This window comes from Carcharodon carcharias, chromosome 4, assembly GCF_017639515.1.
Source record: "Carcharodon carcharias isolate sCarCar2 chromosome 4, sCarCar2.pri, whole genome shotgun sequence".
Lineage (NCBI taxonomy): Eukaryota > Metazoa > Chordata > Chondrichthyes > Lamniformes > Lamnidae > Carcharodon > Carcharodon carcharias.
In genome coordinates this window covers 61,980,948-62,001,967 of record NC_054470.1, presented here as the reverse complement: position 1 = coordinate 62,001,967, position 21,020 = coordinate 61,980,948, and the positions used below count along the sequence as shown (strand labels likewise).

General features: G+C 42.0%; 1 protein-coding gene across 2 annotated transcripts in view; it reads left to right on the top strand.

Moving 5' to 3' along the window:
• fsd1l (fibronectin type III and SPRY domain containing 1-like) overlaps nt 1-21,020 on the top strand; it is a 75,006-nt gene that overhangs the window by 8,907 nt on the left and 45,079 nt on the right. For both annotated transcript variants that reach the window (XM_041186307.1, XM_041186306.1), the window contains exons 3-6: nt 616-747; nt 10,622-10,723; nt 15,624-15,646; nt 17,006-17,127. In XM_041186307.1, coding sequence (XP_041042241.1) covers nt 616-747; nt 10,622-10,723; nt 15,624-15,646; nt 17,006-17,127 — 379 coding nt within the window. The remainder of the gene's footprint in view (nt 1-615; nt 748-10,621; nt 10,724-15,623; nt 15,647-17,005; nt 17,128-21,020) is intronic.

Below are 21,020 nucleotides of genomic sequence, written 5' to 3'. Positions count from 1 at the left end.
TCAAAAACCTACTGATGAGTCAACAATTGTGTGCCTTGTTCAACTTTCTTTAGGCATTTGTATCAATGCTCATAGAATTAAGATCAGCATCCTTTTAACAATATTTTTAGGGGGGCTTCAAATGGTGATCCTCAAATCATTTTCCTTATTCTTCAGAGCTACAGCAATTATTTTTGGTTAATTACTAATTGTATTCAATTTTAAATAAAAAATTATCTTTTTAACTCATGTTGACCACATCTGTAAAGAAACAATTTTAATTGTAAATTACAACCAAATATCTAAATTAGGTCAACCTTATAAACTTATTTCCCTTCACTGCAGCATAGTCATCCAAGTCTGCCAAACACAACTAATTAAAACTGAGTCAACTTGTATTTTTAGAATTGCAGTTCATTAGTGAATTTAACTTCTATAGCCAAATAGTTATGTAATATGAATTGATTGCATACAGACAAATGGAGTGCACTGAAAATGTTTGTTTTCCTTCAGCTCCTCTTGATTTTGTTTTATCCAGTTCTTATACCAAAAATATGATTGTAACATAGGTTTTGCTTAAGGTTCTATTTACCTGTATAACAAACTAAGAATTGATTTGTCACTTTATCTTGGCAGGTCAATACCACCAAGGTGATGATTGACCTGGAACAAGAATTTAGTTCTCTCCAGGCCACCTTAGATGAGATGAAGGCTAGTATGGTGAATAAGATCAAGCAAGAACAAGCATACAAAAGTCAAGAACTCCAGGTAACATAAGTCTGTCAAGGCAAACTTTTCACTATGTTTTTTCTTGTTTTAACCATGGTGTTGGGATTAATGGGAAGAATGAGGTTTTTTTGTGCATGTGTTTGTGTACAAACTAAATCTTTCACTTCAAACTACTGATTTTTTTTCTTCCGTTACCCAAACTTGTAACTTTGATCTCAACTCAAATGAGCCAGAATTGGTCAGTGATTCGGAACTTTGACAACTTTTCTTTGGTACCAATGAATAATTAATTATAATTGTCTTGGCCTCCTCTTAGGTTCAATGAGGGTTTGAAGTAGCTGTTCTTCATATTCCACAAGCTGCAGCAGTATTGTCTACCTTGACAAATTCCGGAAAAAAAACACATGTTGAACATGCAAACGGATACCATCATGTTACAGATAATCATATTGCATGTGCAGTCTCAGCTGTTCATCCTATCAAGCCTCAGGCCTGCTACCATTTATGCCAGTTTATTCCCCAGTTAAGGGTTCTTCACTGTCAAATCGCTCCTTGGCAAAAGGGTATGGGACAAAACCTTCAACCTCCTTGCAGGAGCAGAGTAAAATAGGCAGTGTCAAATAATGTAACTGCACAAGATTTAATTTTCTTAGATTTCCAATAGTCAAATGAGCTAACTGAAGGTAAACCTCCACTGTGCATATGTGCACAAAAGAAAGAAAGCTTATGTTCTTTGAGCCATGTCAGTAAAACCAGTCATCCCCTAGACTTCATTATTGAATGCATTTAAAGCAGGTAGAAAATAAATGGCTTTTTACATGCAAAGGGCCAAGAACCAACTTGGAATTTTGCACTCATCAGGGACAGTACCCTGTCTGGGCTATGTCCCATGTGATGCACTGCCTACATCACAACGAACAATGTACTTCAATAGCTGAGTCAGCATGTTTTTGCCAAGATCTGTCAGACTGTGAGTGGCTGTGCAAAATATAGCAGTCCATTCATGTTCACTGACTTTCAGTTGTTGCATATAACGCTTGTTGCCAAACACGATGACTTTGACAATCTTGCGAGGCATCGCTTGAATGTTATGCAAGGTTCCAATACTAGGCTGGAAACCTGGCGATTGAGAGGTCAAAGTGTTCGGCACAGAAAAGAGCAAACGCTAGACATTTTGGTGCAAGTGGGAATTCTCTGCAGAGGGAAAAAGTAGTGTTGCTTTTGCCTTCAATACTTGTAATAGCTTGTGTAAGCTTGAGGCAGTAAGTGTTTTTGTCCAGTGATTCAGTGCATGTAAGTTACTGTGTAGATAAAGAAGCTAAAATATAGATGTAAATAATCTGCCTTAAGAAATTAGAGTAGGTTGTATCTGTACTGCCATTTGTAGAAGTTAGTGGACAGTCATCTGCAGTGGATATCTCTGTCTCAAATCTCTTTGGCTCATAGTCATTGAGCTTAATTGCAAGTTGGAGAGACTCAGTCACTTAAGGGAGTGGGAACAATATCTGAGGTTTGCTCCAGACTTCAATCACACCTCTCTCTATATAGAGGTGCAGGGTCAGAAATGGATTGGTGTGACCAATAGTATATGGTATAAGTGGCACCCAAGTAAGTTCAGAAACTGATCCTATTCAACCGGTACAATGTACTTGCTATTTGTGAGGATAAGAATAGGCTGTTGGAAAGGCAGCCAGGATGCAGATCTAGACACTTTGGAACAGCAAAAGACAGAAAAAGGGGGGATGTCAAATGTACTAGTTGTAGGGGATTCAATAATTAGGGGACAGATAACATTCTTTGTAAGCAGGACCGACAGTTTCAATGGTATATTGCCTGCCTGGTGACAGGGTGAGGGATAGATACCTTGAGCTGGCCTTAAAGCTGGAGAGGGATGGGAGGATTCCATTGTTGTAGTCCATGTTCGAACCAACAAAATGTACAGAAGTAGGCAAAATGTCCTGTTTGGAGAGTATTGGGAACTAGGAGCTAAATTATAACCTGAAGATTATTGCCCAAACTATGTGAAAATTGGCATCGGGATAAGCAGATTACAGAGAGGGTGGCTGATGGAATGATGTGGGAAAGACAGGATCCATTTTATGGGCACTGGCACCAGTATTGGGACAGGAAGGAAATGTTCCATTGGGACAGACTCCACCTGAGCTAGATTGTGCTTGGGGGTCCTAGCGGAAAGGATAAATAGGATCACCACAAGAATGTTGAATAAGCGGGGTGGGGGAAAGGGCTCTGGTAGCAAAGTTGGTTATAAATAATAGTTAAAACAAACAAAAGGGAAGAGAGTAGAGTAACAGTCAAATTGTGCTTTGGGCAATACTAGTAAAGGGAAAGCTAAAATATGTAAAGTGATTAAGTCAGGAGAGAGGGAAATAAATTTGCAAGTAAAACGTTAGAACTGAAGGGTAGGTTAGGGTGTAAGGTCCAAATAAACATTCTTTATTGAATGAAATGTAGGTGCAAATTCAATTTGAAGGGCCTGACATGGTAGGGTAGCCATTACTGAAGCATGAATGCAAGATGGTTAGGACTGGGAAGTAAATATAGCAGGTTATATGGTCTACAGGAAAGATCTGGGAAAATAGTAGAGCGGGAGCAGTAGCCTTAGTGATTTAAGGATAAAAGTGGGAAGGGAGGATGGAATGAGAGGTAAGCAAGCAGTAGAGATTTTTAAGGGTAGAACTAAATTGGAGAAGTATTTGTAACTGCAAGTTGTGTATATAGGCTCCCTGATAGCAGCTGTGAAACGATGGGTTCCGTAGATGCTGCGATTAGACAATCGTGTGCTGAAGGCAAAGTGTTTGTTTTGAGAGGATTTTAATTTTCATAGATTGGACCAAGCAAATGAGCATATGTTAGATTTTTGCAACATTATATACAAGAACAAATAAAAAGCTAAGCCATATTAGAGTAAGTAATAAGCAATGAACCATATTTAGTTAAATGCTCATGCACCATTTGATATCTAATAGTGATCATAATATGATCGAATCCAATGTAGTAATTGAAAGGGAGAGGTGTGAAACAGCTACTAAGATTCCACATTTAGGTGAGATGATGAGACGGAGACTGGGCATGTCTGGTAAGAGTAAAATGATGGAACAGAGTTAACATTTCAGGTCAGAACTGATGAAAATTTATTGACCTGAAGCATTGATGCTTCTCTCAGCACAGGTGCTCCTGATCTGCAGAGTATCTGCAGCATTTTTTTTGTTTCTAGTTCTAGGTAACTGAAGGCCTGCAGTACAAAACTTTTCATAACACAGGGTTAACTTTAACAATTTAACCCAAACAAAGTATTTTATGGAACAATTGTTTGTGTCATTGTTTAACATCATTACACAAGCTGGCTAACAATTGTTTTAAGCACAGAAGCATCAACTCCAATGAAGAATTTTGAGAAGTTTCAAGTAAAACTTGTTTCCTCAGTATTGAGAAGAACATTTTGTGAGAGGGAAATGGAGGCTGAGCTCTGACATTGGACAAGCATTCATATTCACAGTATAAACCAGGCCGACCTTTTATAAGGATTGTAAATGTGAGATAAAAACAAAAAAACTGCGGATGCTGGAAATCCAAAACAAAAACAGAATTACCTGGAAAAACTCAGCAGGTCTGGTAGCATCGGCGGAGAAGAAAAGAGTTGACGTTTCGAATCCTCATGACCCTTCGACAGAACTTGAGTTCGAGTCCAAGAAAGAGTTGAAATATAAGCTGGTTTAAGGTGTGTGTGTGGGGGGCGGAGAGATAGACAGAGAGGTGGGGGGGGGGGAGTGTGGTTGTAGGGACAAACAAGCAGTGATAGAAGCAGATCATCAAAAGATGTCAACGACAATAGTACAATAGAACACACAGGTATTAAAGTTAAAGTTGGTGATATTATCTAAACGAATGTGCTAATTAAGAATGGATGGTAGGGCACTCAAGGTATAGCTCTAGTGGGGTTTTTTTTTTATAATGGAAATAGGTGGGAAAAGGAAAATCTTTATAATTTATTGGAAAAAAAAAGGAAGGGGGAAACAGAAAGGGGGTGGGGTGGGGGAGGGAGCTCACGACCTAAAGTTGTTGAATTCAATATTCAGTCCGGAAGGCTGTAAAGTCCCTAGTCGGAAGATGAGGTGTTGTTCCTCCAGTTTGCGTTGGGCTTCACTGGAACAATGCAGCAAACCAAGGACAGACATGTGAGCAAGAGAACAGGGTGGAGTGTTAAAATGGCAAGCGACAGGGAGGTTTGGGTCATTCTTGCGGACAGACCGCAGGTGTTCTGCAAAGCGGTCGCCCAGTTTATGTTTGGTCTCTCCAATGTAGAGGAGACCACATTGGGAGCAACGAATGCAGTAGACTAAGTTGGGGGAAATGCAAGTGAAATGCTGCTTCACTTGAAAGGAGTGTTTAGGTCCTTGGACGGTGAGGAGAGAGGAAGTGAAGGTGCAGGTGTTGCATCTTTTGCGTGGGCATGGGGTGGTGCCATAGGAGGGGGTTGAGGAGTAGGGGGTGATGGAGGAGTGGACCAGGGTGTCCCGGAGGGAGCGATCCCTATGGAATGCCGATAAGGGGGGTGAAGGGAAGATGTGTTTGGTGGTGGCATCATGCTGGAGTTGGCGGAAATGGCGGAGGATGATCCTTTGAATGCGGAGGCTGGTGGGGTGATAAGTGAGGACAAGGGGGACCCTATCATGTTTCTGGGAGGGAGGAGAAGGCGTGAGGGCAGATGCTCGGGAGATGGGCCGGACACGGTTGAGGGCCCTGTCAACGACCGTGGGTGGAAAACCTCGGTTAAGGAAGAAGGAGGACATGTCAGAGGAACTGTTTTTGAATGTAGCGTCATCGGAACAGATGCGACGGAGGCGAAGGAACTGAGAGAATGGGATGGAGTCCTTACAGGAAGCGGGGTGTGAGGAGCTGTAGTCGAGATAGCTGTGGGAGTCGGTGGGTTTGTAATGGATATTGGTGGACAGTCTATCACCAGAGATTGAGACAGAGATGTCAAGGAAGGGAAGGGAAGTGTCAGAGATGGACCACGTGAAAATGATGGAGGGGTGGAAATTGGAAGCAAAATTAATAAATTTTTCCAAGTCCCGACGAGAGCATGAAGCGGCACCGAAGTAATCATCGATGTACCAGAGAAAGAGTTGTGGAAGGGGGCCGGAGTAGGACTGCAACAAGGAATGTTCCACATACCCCATAAAGAGACAGGCATAGCTGGGGCCCATGCGGGTACCCATAGCCACACCTTTTATTTGGAGGAAGTGAGAGGAGTTGAAGGAGAAATTGTTCAGCGTGAGAACAAGTTCAGCCAGACGGAGGAGAGTAGTGGTGGATGGGGATTGTTCGGGCCTCTGTTCAAGGAAGAAGCTAAGGGCCTTCAGACCATCCTGGTGGGGAATGGAGGTGTAGAGGGATTGGACGTCCATGGTGAAGAGGAAGCGGTTGGGGCCAGGGAACTGGAAATTGTTGATGTGACGTAAGGTGTCAGAGGAATCACGGATGTAGGTGGGAAGGGACTGGACAAGGGGAGAGAGAAGGGAGTCAAGATAACGAGAAATGAGTTCTGTGGATCTCAACTGAAATTCCACCCCTCATGTTTCGAACCCACCCAGGATTACAGGTATCTCCGGGACATAAAACGTTTCTCGGACTGCTGTTCCCGTCACATTCTGAAATCCACACTCAGTGCCATGCTCCGCCATATGAACACACTCGACCTCTCCCTCCAGCAGCACCGCCGTACCCGTTTTCAAAGCTGCGCGTGCCCCCAGTTTCATTTTATCCTTCGGCTCATCCGACGCCTCAACAAGAAACTTTTTCTCTTTCTCTCAAGTGCTAAGGAACGCAAGCTCCAACAACTCATCGACACCAACACCCATATAGGACCCTCCACCCCTGCCTGTCCCTCCGTCCCCACCCTTTCTTCCAATCCCAACCCCAGCCGTGTATTCACTATACCCCCTGACCTTCCCCTCTCCGATGCTGAATGTTCAGTGCTCAGCAAAGGACTTAGTTTCATACCCTTACGCCCTCACCTCAATGAATTTCGGGTTCGGCATGATACTGAACTCTTCTTCCGCCGTCTTCGTCTCCAGGCTCACTTCTTTGGGCAGGAGTCCTCTCCCAGTTCAACGGATCCTTTTACCCATCTCCAATATTCTCCCTCCACCTGGACCCCTTCCCTCTGGATTCTTACCTTCTCTCGATCTTTTCATTGAGAACTGTCGGCGCGACATTAGTCGTCTCAATTTCTCTGCTCCTCTCACCCATTCTAACCTGTCTCTCTCTGAACTTACTGCACTCCATTCTCTCAGGTCCAACCCTGACATTGTCATCAAACCCGCTGACAAGGGTGGTGCTGTTGTTGTCTGGCGCACTGACCTCTACCTCGCGGAGGCTGAGCGTCAACTCGCAGACACTTCCTCCTACTTCTCCCTGGACCATGACCCCACCACTGAACATCAAGCCATTGTTTCCAGGACTGTCACTGACCTCATCTCCTCTGGGGATCTCCCTCCCACAGCTTCCAACCTGACAGTCGCCCAACCTCGGACGGCCCGCTTCTATCTCCTACCCAAAATCCACAAACAGAACTGCCCTGGTAGACCGATCGTCTCAGCTTGCTCCTGCCCCACAGAACTCATTTCTCGTTATCTTGACTCCCTTCTCTCTCCCCTTGTCCAGTCCCTTCCCACCTACATCCGTGATTCCTCTGACACCTTACGTCACATCAACAATTTCCAGTTCCCTGGCCCCAACCGCTTCCTCTTCACCATGGACGTCCAATCCCTCTACACCTCCATTCCCCACCAGGATGGTCTGAAGGCCCTTAGCTTCTTCCTCGAACAGAGGCCTGAACAATCCCCATCCATCACTACTCTCCTCCGTCTGGCTGAACTTGTTCTCACGCTGAACAATTTCTCCTTCAACTCCTCTCACTTCCTCCAAATAAAAGGTGTGGCTATGGGTACCCGCATGGGCCCCAGCTATGCCTGTCTCTTTATGGGGTATGTGGAACATTCCTTGTTGCAGTCCTACTCCGGCCCCCTTCCACAACTCTTTCTCCGGTACATCGATGATCACTTCGGTGCCGCTTCATGCTCTCGTCGGGACTTGGAAAAATGTATTAATTTTGCTTCCAATCTCCACCCCTCCAGCATTTTCACGTGGTCCATCTCTGACACTTCCCTTCCCTTCCTTGACCTCTCTGTCTCAATCTCTGGTGATAGACTGTCCACCAATATCCATTACAAACCCACCGACTCCCACAGCTATCTCGACTACAGCTCCTCACACCCCGCTTCCTGTAAGGACTCCATCCCATTCTCTCAGTTCCTTCGCCTCCGTCGCATCTGTTCCGATGATGCTACATTCAAAAACAGTTCCTCTGACATGTCCTCCTTCTTCCTTAACCGAGGTTTTCCACCCACGGCCGTTGACAGGGCCCTCAACCGTGTCCGGCCCATCTCCCGAGCATCCGCCCTCATGCCTTCTCCTCCCTCCCAGAAACATGATAGGGTCCCCCTTGTCCTCACTTATCACCCCACCAGCTTCCGCATTCAAAGGATCATCCTCCGCCATTTCCGCCAACTCCAGCATGATGCCACCACCAAACACATCTTCCCTTCACCCCCCCTTATCGGCATTCTGTAGGGATCGCTCCCTCCGGGACACCCTGGTCCACTCCTCCATCACCCCCTACTCCTCAACCCCCTCCTATGGCACCACCCCATGCCCACGCAAAAGATGCAACACCTGCCCCTTCACCTCCTCTCTCCTCACCGTCCAAGGACCTAAACGCTCCTTTCAAGTGAAGCAGCATTTCACTTGCATTTCCCCCAACTTAGTCTACTGCATTCGTTGCTCCCAATGTGGTCTCCTCTACATTGGAGAGACCAAACGTAAACTGGGCGACCGCTTCGCAGAACACCTGCGGTCTGCCCACAAGAATGACCCAAACCTCCCTGTCGCTTGCCATTTTAACACTCCACCCTGCTCTCTTGCCCACATGTCTGTCCTTGGCTTGCTGCATTGTTCCAGTGAAGCCCAACGCAAACTGGAGGAACAATACCTCATCTTCCGACTAGGGACTTTACAGCCTTCTGGACTGAATATTGAATTCAACAACTTTAGGTCGTGAGCTCCCTCCCCCATCCCCACCCCCTTTCTGTTTCCCCCTTCCTTTTTTTTTCCAATAAATTATAAAGATTTTCCTTTTCCCTCCTATTTCCATTATTAAAAAAAACCCCACTAGAGCTATACCTTGAGTGCCCTACCATCCATTCTTAATTAGCACATTCGTTTAGATAACATCACCAACTTTAACTTTAACACCTATGTGTTCTATTGTACTATTGTCGTTCACATCTTTTGATGATCTGCTTCTATCACTGCTTGTTTGTCCCTACAACCACACCCCCCCCTCCACCTCTCTGTCTCTCTATCTCTCCGCCCCCCACACACACACACCTTAAACCAGCTTATATTTCAACTCTTTCTTGGACTCGAACTCAAGTTCTGTCGAAGGGTCATGAGGACTCGAAACGTCAACTCTTTTCTTGTAAATGTGACCTTTATATGACTCGCCATTTCTGAAGGACAGAATTTCAGAATTCCGAAATTTCCTACAGTAATTTGTAGGAAAGTTTCTGTCTCCATATTTCAAGGATATAGGAAACTAATGTTCAAGTCTAGGATATTTGATATCATTTAATGTCATTCAGCAAAGAGATAACTAATGGGTGACTGGGATAGTGCAGGATAGGATACAGGCCACAGATTTTTATGAGCTAAAGTTTATGAAGAGTGGGAAATGGGAGGTCGATCAGGAAAACATTTGAATTGTTAAATTTGGTGGCAACAAAAGCATAGATAAAAGTTTCATCAACAGATGGACTGAGACAGAGACAGTGTTATGGAGGTAGAATTACATGGTCACTATGATGGAGTGTATATGGGGTCAGAAGCTAAGATCAGGGTCAAACTGAGTTTGGGTACTGTCTGGCTAAAATTAAAACACTGGCTGGGGTGGGTTGTCGAATCAGTAGCAAGGGTACGAAGTTTGTGGTGGGGCCAAGGACAATAGTTACAAGGAAATTGTAGCTTGTTCACGACTGGCTGTTGGTCAAACAGTCTGGTAACACTGAAGGTAAACACCAACCTCATGGCCTGTTTTATTATTATAGCTTTTCTAATTTAAGACATTGTATGCCATGCATGGCTTTCCTTATTCCATCTTCCCTTGGCCAAGTTTGGAGCTGTGTTCCAGGCATCTTTGTTGGTCTTCAGAGTCCTGCCACCAGGTTCTCTTGGGCTTCCCATTTGAATAATTAAAAGTTTTTATTTGTGATGGCTAAGTTTTCTTCAAAGAATAAAGACTATACCTGTGGTGAGAAATGGAAGCAAATGGAGATTTTGTGTGGTGTTGAGCTCTTTACTGTTTGAACTAAGGCCATATTATCTAAATCTTGCTTGAATACCATCTTCAATCTTGGTTTCTGGTGACCTGATTTTTCTTGCATTTAGTATATGAACATAATGGGGCTTTTGTAATTTGAGGCATTAACCTTCCGCCACAAAGCAGAAACCCTCCTTTGGTTACTGTGGAAGTAAGTTCTGAAGGATAATTTGTTTTTCTGTTAAGTGAATAGGTCACTGTGACTACTTTTGTATAACTGAAATGAGGAAGAGTTAGAACTATCAATTTAAATACTTCATCTTTAAATACTTTTTTTTTCTTGTTGAGGGTTTGTTTTTTGTACTATTGAAATTGAGTTCCTATAAATGAATTTGAATGGGTCCTTTTGTTTGATTTAAGCCTTCTCGGGTTAGAAAGAATACAACTGTATAGTCATATGTAATTACAATGAACGTGGATGGATGACTTCTGCTAATCTTTTGATTTCACCAGAACCAGTTGACCATATGCAACAATGCTTTGGAAGGTTCGGAGGAACTGCTGGAATATGCAAATCGGACACTGAGCACAAATGACCCTGAGGCTTTCACTAAGGTATGACTTTGGCTTTGCATGGAAGTGATCGGAAGATGTTGAACAAACCTTTTTGATGGAAGAAAAGTTAGTTTTGGAAATTTGGGAGCAGCATTTTTAAACAGGATGAACCATATGAAGATTAGTAGAAATGACCAATGGAATATAACAAAATCATGCAAGAACATCAGATCGTGGTGTTTTCTAATTGTACATATGATATCTTTCCATTTAGGTAAGAATGTCTGATACATTTCCACCTTGTTCATTTAAATGGTGACAACTGTCCCATGCAGTGCTGGCCCAGCTTACTGCACTGGAGAGGTGGAATGTGGATTCTTCCCTGCAGCTGCTAGCACAGGGTAATCTCAAGTGTACTGTCAGAAAATTGGAGAGTTGAGGCTGTGTTTCTTCTCAAACTCTGAGTGGGGGAGAACTTGCTCTTGTGCAATTGCTAGTGGTTAGCAGGAGAAACTCTGGAGTATGTTCCCTTAGGAAGTGAATAATGAAAGGTTCCAGTAATCCTAGAAGAAAGAGGAGTTGGCTACCAAAAAGAAGCCAAGGAGATCTCAGGATGGCTATGCCTATAGATTGTTGTGTGTTTCATTTTGCTTATTTTTAGTGCATTCAAATACTGGTAACATTTTATGCAGTATGTGGACTTAAATGTAAAATACAGCTACTATATAATTCTATATAGAGATAGAGACTATAAGAAGAACAGTGTATGCATGCCCCTGTATGTTTCAAGTTGACCTCTGAAATGATGCGATTGACCTTTTGACTAAATTCTAGAATGTCAGCAAACTTTTTGTTACCAGCTAAAGCTTAGCTTTGCTGGCTTAATTCCTAGTGTTTTTTATATTTAAGACATCTCGGTAAGTTTCTGTACTAATTCTGCTTTACAGCTTCTAATGAATTTGAAAATTGCCTGCTAGGGTGGATTTCTGCCTTCTCAAGTATTGCTGTGTCTCCAGTGAAGGCGAAAAACACTTGGGCCATGAGTGCTAATCAGACAAGTTTGTTTTAAATACCCTCATGCAAACATGCTATGTACTATGGAACCAAAACCTGCATTTGCTCCTTTCCATTAGCTGTCAGTTCAAATATGAAGAAGTGCTATGTTGAGATAGCTGTTAGAATCTATAGTGAGTGGAAGTTGGACATTGAATGCACAGAAAATGTGTAAAAGTGGAATAATTGGAACAAAATGTTTTGATTAGGAAAAAAAAACTGGATGAGACTTGGGAAAATTAGATCTTTTTATTTGGGGAAGAGAAGGAGAGGACATTGCCATTGTTCAGTGGTTTTGAGGTGTTTCTTTTTGGATTGGAGATGATGGGTCACATGCAATAGGTGGGATCTTTTACCAAAATATGTCTACAAAAAGAACTCCTGTCTAGCCCATCTCTGGTTGTCTGGCCTGATATAAATGCCTGAAAGATCCAACACAGATGTATTTACAATCTCACTGCTGTCTCCTCCACTGAAGCATTCAGGATGTTTACAACTGACTGAGAAAATATAACTGGACAACTGCGGGAACACAATTCTAAATTGAGCAGGGGTCCTTGGTGGATTTTGCCTGTGAAGAATGGACTATGTTTGAAGAGCAAAGCACACCTATAGTAAATGCTCTGTAATTTCCTTATGAGATGATAACCATATCCCTGTTCATCCCTTCCTTTTTATAGGTGTTGAGGCTGATATAGGAAGTTACATTGGAATCCCTCTAGTTCTCATGGCTGTTTGAATGCTAAATAAGACAAACAAATTAATTTGGCCCTGATCTTTTAACATTTAAATAGTTGCTAACAATTTAATGAACTAAAGCTATAACGCCAAGCTAGGAAATGTTTAACTAGTCATGAATGTGGATCACTGTATGCACTGCCCATGCTTCAAAATATTTAAAGTTACATTTACAAGATGTTTCACTCCCTGTTTTATAATTAATTTTTTAAAAAAATCTTTCCCATAATGTGGATGTTGCTGGCAACACCAGCATTTATTTCCCATCCCTAGCTTCCTTTGAAGGTGGAAGTGAGCCACTGCCCCCTTGAACTGCAGCAGTCCTTGTGGTGAAGATGATCCCAGAAGTAATTAAGTAAAGAGATCCAGGAATTTAACCCAGTAATGATGAAATAATGGTGATATATGCCCAAGTCAGAATTGTGTTTAACACAAAGGTGAACTTGGACGTGATGTTTCCATGCATCTGCTGCCCTTGTATTTCTAGGTGCGGAAGGTTGCAGGATTGCGAGTTGGTGAGTTTCTGCAGTACATACTGCAGCCATGACATCCCATTGATGAAGCTAGTTAGTGGATGGACTGGCAATCAAGTGGATTGTGCTAACCTTCATAATGTTATTGGAGCTACATTCATCTGGAAAAGTGAAGGGTGTTTTTGACAATATTTTCAATGTATATTCATTATGCGGTGGTATTTAATTTCCTATGTCATGCCTTGGCTCAGTGGTAGCACCTCTGGCCTTGGAATCTAGGTTGACGTTTTAATGCAGTAGTGAGGAAGTGCTGCAATGTCTGAGGTTCCGTCTTTTGAGTGAGTATCCAAACCAAGGTCTTGTCTGGGCGCGAACGATCTTGTAGTAATAGTTAAAGAATATCAGAAATATATCATACACGTCTGAATGGCTCCAAAGTTATCTTGAGTATCGCAAGATAAGCCGGACAAGAATACCTCAATCACTGAATAATGGGAATTTCCTCCCCTCTAGCCTCTTGCAGTTTTTCCAAACAGATCTTCTCCCTCCCAATTCTGCAAGGAGTCACCAAAAAACTTCTGATCATTCCGTTTATAGTGGGATCTTGCTGTATGCAAACTTGTCTGCCATGTTTTCCCCTACATAACAATGATTACACTTCAATCATTTAGCTTCCCTATTTCACCCCACCCCAGCCATTATCCCTCACACTGATCCTATCTTTTCCTCTTACCGCTGCCACCTCTCCCTTATGAATGCATGTTCCTTTATTTGTTTTCTTGACTTATCTTTCTATTTTTGAATCCCTAAGCTGGGACATGTGTTATCCCAGACTCCAATTTAAGATCATTGATGGGTGGACTTAAATGAACAAAAGCATATTGTGTTCTAACCCTTGACGCCCCTGGGTAAGAATGAGCCTGAAAAGATTGAAAAGAAATTCCCTTTTTTTCCAACACAGGATAAGTGCAGTGATTTATACACCTGCAAACTAGAGAGCCCAACTTTAGTAAATGTGAGAGCACTTGAGCTCATATAATCTGTTTAGAAATGATCAAGAAAGACTTCCTACTTAAGAATGGGGGGGGAAAAGCCTTATCAGGTAAAAATAGAATCACATCATCAGAGTGAATTAAAAGGAGTGATATCCAGAGATTGGCATGCTTGCCAAAGACAAAGTCCACATACTTTTAGATTTGCAATCCAGTTGAACCCAGCTTTGCCTTTAATAAAGAATGAACTTCTATTTACATAGATTCTTTCAGGATGGTGTGTTATCCCAAAGAGCATCTACTTCTGAAGTGTAATCACTGTTGTAGTTTTGAGGAATATAATGTTTATAATATTGGTTTCTTCTACAGGTTTGCACTTGTTTTGCCTGGTGAACTGTGTGTCTCCCACTAAAGTTGATGAGATGGGCAGCCTGCTTCCACTGATGTTCTTGGCCAGTGCCAGGAGCAGCTGAACAAAGGCCTTCCTTGCCCCTCGAGTCTTTTCAACAGCACAGTGACTGAGATCAGGAATCCAGTAGTTCATGGGACCACACTGCATCCTCCACTGCACACCCTGCCCATACCTCATGACATGAAATTCTAATGGTTATTCAGTAGAAATCGCAGTTAACCTCAGTACCAGTACAGCCAAAGCAATGGAACTTGAAATACTTACTCAGGGAGAGTAACAATTTGTGTTGCTAAATTATGGAAATTAACTTTGGGTAGCTGCACATTTGAGTTTCTCCACTTTTTGGAATTTATTGCCGTGAGATCTTCTAAAAGATGTTGAGCGCCATATTGTGCTGCTACTTGACACATGGCATGTTGGAGATGGCTAGGTGTGGTAAAGGACTACTGTATCCTCGGACATGGAATTCAGATACACCTCTAACACTTGCCAGTAGTAGTAAATATTTGCTATGTAATTCAGTTGGGTGCTGTCTTGAATTTGAATTTGTGCTATAAAAATTATGGAAACATTCTAAAAATGGCCTTGAGAATTAAAAGGACTGGATTGTGCAACTCTAGCTGCAACTGTATGCAAGCAAAGACTGGTAAGTCATTGATCATATGACTACTAGAGATCATATGACTGCTAGAAGAGGCTACTTTTTAGTCTATGGGCTCTAAGTCCCCATTGTGGGCTAATGGCACAGTATTGTAAAAGTTGTGCACGGTAACATACTTTGCAGTCTACTATTGTTGATTTAGGCACATTTTGCACTAGAAGTTTTAACTATTCAGTAACTCGAATTAAATAATCTCTAATTGAGAGGAGTGGACTGTATTTCATCAACTTACTAGGACTACATCTCTGCACCGGTGGGCACATCAGCTTTTGAATTCTGTTGTTTTATTTTTGAATTCTTGGCCCAAAATCCCTTTCCCTAATGTTGCTGTGCTGCTTGAATATAATGTGGTGTGCTTAAGCATGTATGTGAAAGTCAATCATTTTGGCTGCTGCAGCACTAACCCACTAACTGCTGCAGCAAAGATATGATTCTGTAACCTCTTTACAATGTTGCTGGTAACTAAAAGTAGGTCCAACATTCTTTTGATTTAAAAAAATGTCTTGGTTTTCTTGAACAAATTTGTAGATTTCTCTTGTACTTTCACCTCTTACACCTTCAGCATGACGTTTCAGTCAACTTGCATGAGCGGGACTAACATCCTCTTTTCCTCTTCCTCTTTCACTCCAAGGCTGCCAAGCAGATCAAGGATAGGTAAAAAAAAATACTTATTTATTTTCTCTGGCAATTGTTAAACAATGTACATGTATAATTTCTGTTATAACTTAATGTCAGGATTAAGAGAATATAAGAGAAGGAAAGTAGAATTTCCATGGTTTTATGTCTAATGGTACAGCAATGGAGTTTACCTGGGAGGGGGGGGGAGGGCAGAAATGAAAAAAATGGCATATGTAATGTACTTTTTATTTCCCAATTAATCTGCTTGAATGAATAAAACTGGCTTTCTGTTCAGGGAGTCTGCTCCTAAAGGCAAGCTACTTAGTTTGGAAATGATTCTTGATGAGTAGACACATAGAGTCTTTGCCTCAATACTGGGGTGAAATGAGTCGTATTTGAATGACTTTTTTTTGGTGCTGGGGCAAGCTACTAGGTGAAAATGTTCCTGAGGGTCATGATACTTTAGGTGGGGCTCCAACTCGGTACACTAAGCTCTGTCACCATAGTTAATGTGGCAATCGCTCGGGATTTAGTGTGTCAGAAGATTGACTGCATCAGCCTGCGGTTTATTTCATTGGCTTTGGGTTAGCATCAGTTAGATGCTTATGGGTGCCTTCCCCAATCATCTTCCATAGTATTCCAGCTCAAAAGCTGACGTAGTCTGGGATCTGGCTCCAATAGAGAAGCCTGCCTTTATGCTAGATCCAGCTAACAGACACCCATACGTGCTCTGGCACTTATTCTAAATTGCAGTGAAGTTGGAACGTTTCTTGAATTTTAAATTCAAGAGTAATTTGCTTCCAAATCTCAAAATTGAGAGAGGCTGAGACTGAAGATCGATGAACACTCAAGTTTATTGTTTTAAAACTTATTTACAGCACTACCGAACTGGCATTATTCTGAGTTACCCATGATATTCCCCAATTCATTGACTTGTCCATTTTTTTTTAACTGACGATCTTCAGCTGATCTCAAACTCGCCTATTTAAACACATTAAAATTTATATGTCATTAATTGCACCCAAGCCGTCCCCTCCACCTTGTGTTTTACTTCCATCAGCACCTATGAGCACTATGATTGTGGAACTGTCCCTAACTGTTTCACTGCATTTTGGTTGGGTCATTGAAGTAACTATGTGCTGTCTATAGACTGGACAAGGCTATTGTGACCATCATGTCTGGCAACCATACACAGTTTAACCACTTGGGAAGCAAGACTGATGTTGTGTTCTAGGTCATGTACTCCCTATACGCTCAGGTTAAATGTAGTGGATTTTTAAAAAAATGGTGAAGATCAAATTGGCTTGTTATAAATATCATTACACTCCTGTTTATTATCAGTACAAGAAGACTCAAAAGAGGACCCTAACTTCAGATTTCACATTACTTTCATAGAGTAACAATGGCTCCTGCATTTCGACTATCTTTAAAACCAAAGATCAGCGACAACATGACTCATTTGATGGTTGATTTCTCCCAGGAAAAGCAGATGCTTAAATCACTGAAATTTTTGCCAGGTAGGAGTTTTGATTTCTTGGCCCACCCTAGTTTAGATCAACACAGTGCCTGTACAGTGCTTCTGCTCCATTCATGCAAAGCCATTAGCAATGATATTCTTGGATGTTAAACTAGTATGATTTGCTTTCTTGTTTTAGGCCAGTAGCTGACCTGCTGAGAACTTTGTCGTTAGCTCAACTGGTCCATTCCAAGTCTTAGCAATGGGCTACAATCTGGAGTGATGTGTAGCTCTTCCATTCTTGCTTCTTCCTCTGTGTCTTCTGGGGAAGAAGCAAGAATGGAAGAGCTACCTTATACCACGTAATATGGAACAGTTTTCTAGGTCTCTTGCCCATGTGAACATAACATTTTTAACTTTACCCATCTCCCCCAAAGGCTGAAATTGGAAGCAAGTATAGGATTTAACCTGTACTTTTTTTTAACAAAGCCTGAATTTTAATGAGGCAGGAATCATTCCCAAACTTGTTGGTGTAGTATGTCCACAAACATTCAGTGGCATTTTCTGTAATTGTAAATGATCCTTTAATAGTTTGCTGCTTCATGCATTTGTGTTTTGAAATCTATGGCGAAAGACTATTAAAGTTGGCATTAAATGGACATTTCCAAGGTTGCTGAACGTTACTTTGTGTCATATTCTATCTTTGGAGCACTGTCAAACAACATAAAACCCAAAGCCAAATCAGTTGAAGTGAAGTGCGGGAACAGTAGGCTGCACCTCCTTAGCTTGCTGCACTGCCCAGCTGGAAATAAGCCTAACCTACATCAAAAATGTGTGCCCATTATTAAATGTCCTGTTTCATCAGTACAGTATTGCAGTAGTTAAGAACATCAGTCTGCTGTCAGTTAGATAACTTGTGTTCTTTGTGAATATTCCTGAAGCAGTTTGATTAGTGAACTTGTATCAATATACAGTTCAATCTGCACATTGGCTGAAATGACAAAAGTGCAAGGTAATTTTAAAAAAATAAAGTGGGGTGAACTGTGTGTGTATTCAATGTAATTTTTCCCTACATGGATATATAAATCTTCCACCCTTGCTATGTGGACCTTATGGAGAAACAGATATAAGCTTAAAATAAATATAGTTTTAACAGCATTAAGCCCATCACAATTCTACCTCTTTCCAGTTCCAAAGAAGAGTCACATCAGACTCGGAAATATTCTCTCTCCACAGATGCTGCCCAGGCCCCTGCTGAGTTTTTCCAGTACTTCCTGATTTTCTGGTTTCTTACTAAAGTATGTGGACCCATCTATTGAGGACTTAACCATAGATTTTACGAAACTCAGTTGGACTGCTTTCAAATGTAGTAGAGCTTACGTAGGACCCTATTTTAGCAGGCCTGATTGTGCCACCTGTTTTGTCTAGACTAATAATGATGCATTAATCTGACATCTGCCTTTTCTGTTAAGCTTTTGTAATTTAACAATGTGCAGATTGATGAATTTCCCTAGGTGATTTTTCATTCCCTGAACCTAATAATTATAAAAAAATTGAAATACTCTACTGTTATTTAGAAGATACGTAATGTATGCTGTTTATGTCCTATCCCAGCCCAAGCCCTGCTCATCCATCCTCACTGCCCAGCATTGGCACTCAGTCCTCTATAATCTTGTGTCCAGTTCCATGGGATATATTTCTGTAACCAACACCTTTCCAGCTCTACTACCACTCTCTCACTCACTCTGTCACACTTACTCATACGCAATCACTCACTCCTCTCCCAAATTGCCCATTCTCTGCCTCTGACTTTTGTGTAATCCCCTCCGTTCATCACACATTGCCAGCAGCACCATTGACCAGCTGTACCTCAGAATCCCCCCTTAATCCTCTCTGCCTCGCCCCCTCCCTATCCTTCAAGATTCTTCTTAAAGCCTACCTCTTTGGCCAAGCTTTTGGTTGCACCTCCTAATTTCTCCTTTGGCTCAGCATCCACTTTTTATTTAAACCTCTGTCAGATCTTGACATTTCTAAGCTGAACCTGGGGTTGTCCCTTGTGGGACCAGAGGAACAGTGGGCAGCAAGACTCTGCCTGTGGCCCCAGTCCATTGCAGTTGCTTTCACTCCAGCCTTGGTGGTGTCCCATTCTTGAAGGGCCTCGTTAAATGTACTTCATTGCATTTTCTTTTGTTGGCCCCGTCATCTTCCATCTAGTGGTGTCCATTCTACTCCCACGATAGCAGGGTGCACACCTGGGAGACAAAATATTTGTCCTGCCCACCTCAGTTGTCTTTCTGTCGCAATGTCCTGTAGGTGCCTCTGACCAGTCCCTTGTAGTAATTCTTCATTGGAGATGCAGTCTCTCCATGTGATGCCCAAAATCATACATTTGCAGCACTGGTGAAAGAGAGAGAAATGTAAAGATTTTCATTCTTACGATCAAAGTGAATGAGCGGAATATTTTTTAAAAGGTGAGAAATTTTTAAATGGTGATGTTCAAGGAGACTTGGATGTGCTGATACAAGGAACACAGTTAGCATGCAGGTATAGCAAGCAATTAGGAAGGCAAATGGCATGATGGCCTTTTATTGCGAGGGGTTTGGAGTACAAGAATAAAGAAATCTTGCTGCAGTTGTGCAGGGTTTTGGTGAGAACATATCTGGTGTACTGTATGCAGTTTTGGTTTCTACATTTAAGAAAAAATATAATTGCATTGGAGGTGGCACAGCGAAGGTTCAGTAAATTGGTCCCTGATGAGAGGCTGAATAAATTGGGCTTGTATTCTCTGGAGTTTAGAAGAATGAGAGATGATCTCATTGAAACAAACAAAATTTTGATGGGGCTTGATTGTTTCCATTGGTCAAGGAATCTAAAACACGGGCACGGTTTCAGGATAAAAGGACGATCATTTAGGCCTGAGTTGAGAAATTTCTTCACCCAAAGGATCCTGAATCTTTGGAATTTTCTACCCCAGAGGGTTGTGGATGCTCCTTTGTTGAGTACATTTAAGGCTGGGATAGACAGATTTTTGGTGTCTCGGGGAATTGAGATATGGGGAGTGGATGGGAAAACAGAGTTGAAGCTCAAGATCAGCCATGATCGTACTGAATGGCAGAGCAGGCTCGATGGGCCATGTAACCTACTACTCCTATTTCTTATGTTCTTGCATCCAAATTATATGACCCTTTGCTGTTCTCCATGTCTGGCTGGCATTGATTGTGGTTGGCACTATTATGGGCATGTAGAGTTGCAGCTTTATGGCCATGTTAATGGAAGGTCTGCTCTAAATAATACAAATTACCATTCTCCTTCCATTATAATTGTCCCAAGTATTTCTATGTCTATAGAAGATGCAGGCATCACTGTGAACCTTGAGTGGCAGGAACTCATGTGCTGGGCCCTTAGGTCACTACAGAAGACAGGGTGGGGTTGAGGCCTAAAGCAGCTCTCTGCAAATCTGCCTGTTAGCTTGGACCACCGTGTGTTATGGTAATTTGTCCACCAGACTGGCTGATAGAAATAGACCTCAAGAATGCTGCATTCTATAATGTCAGAACAATGTGAGTGAACAGATCTCAAATCTCTTTGGTTAGTAATCAAATCGCTGTAGCCAGACATTACCTCACAAAGTCAGTGATGCTATGTGGCATGGCCACCTGATTTTTTTTTGTTGTAAAAGATAAGATATAAATTGGGAGGTTTATATATAGTATATTTTAAATATCTATTAAATTCTTACAAATTTAGCAACCATGAATGATGCATAAAACAATAGCAGATTCCATGTGGCTTTCCCCATGGGTAACTTGGGAACTGATGCCTTGTGAATTTTATGCTGGAGAAGAGGGTTGGGGGATTAAAACTAGCAAAAAATTGAGCATGTCAGGAAGCTGGCTCCACTGCTTGCAGGCATCCCTCAAGATAGTCATTTGGCTATTAACATGGGCTAATTGC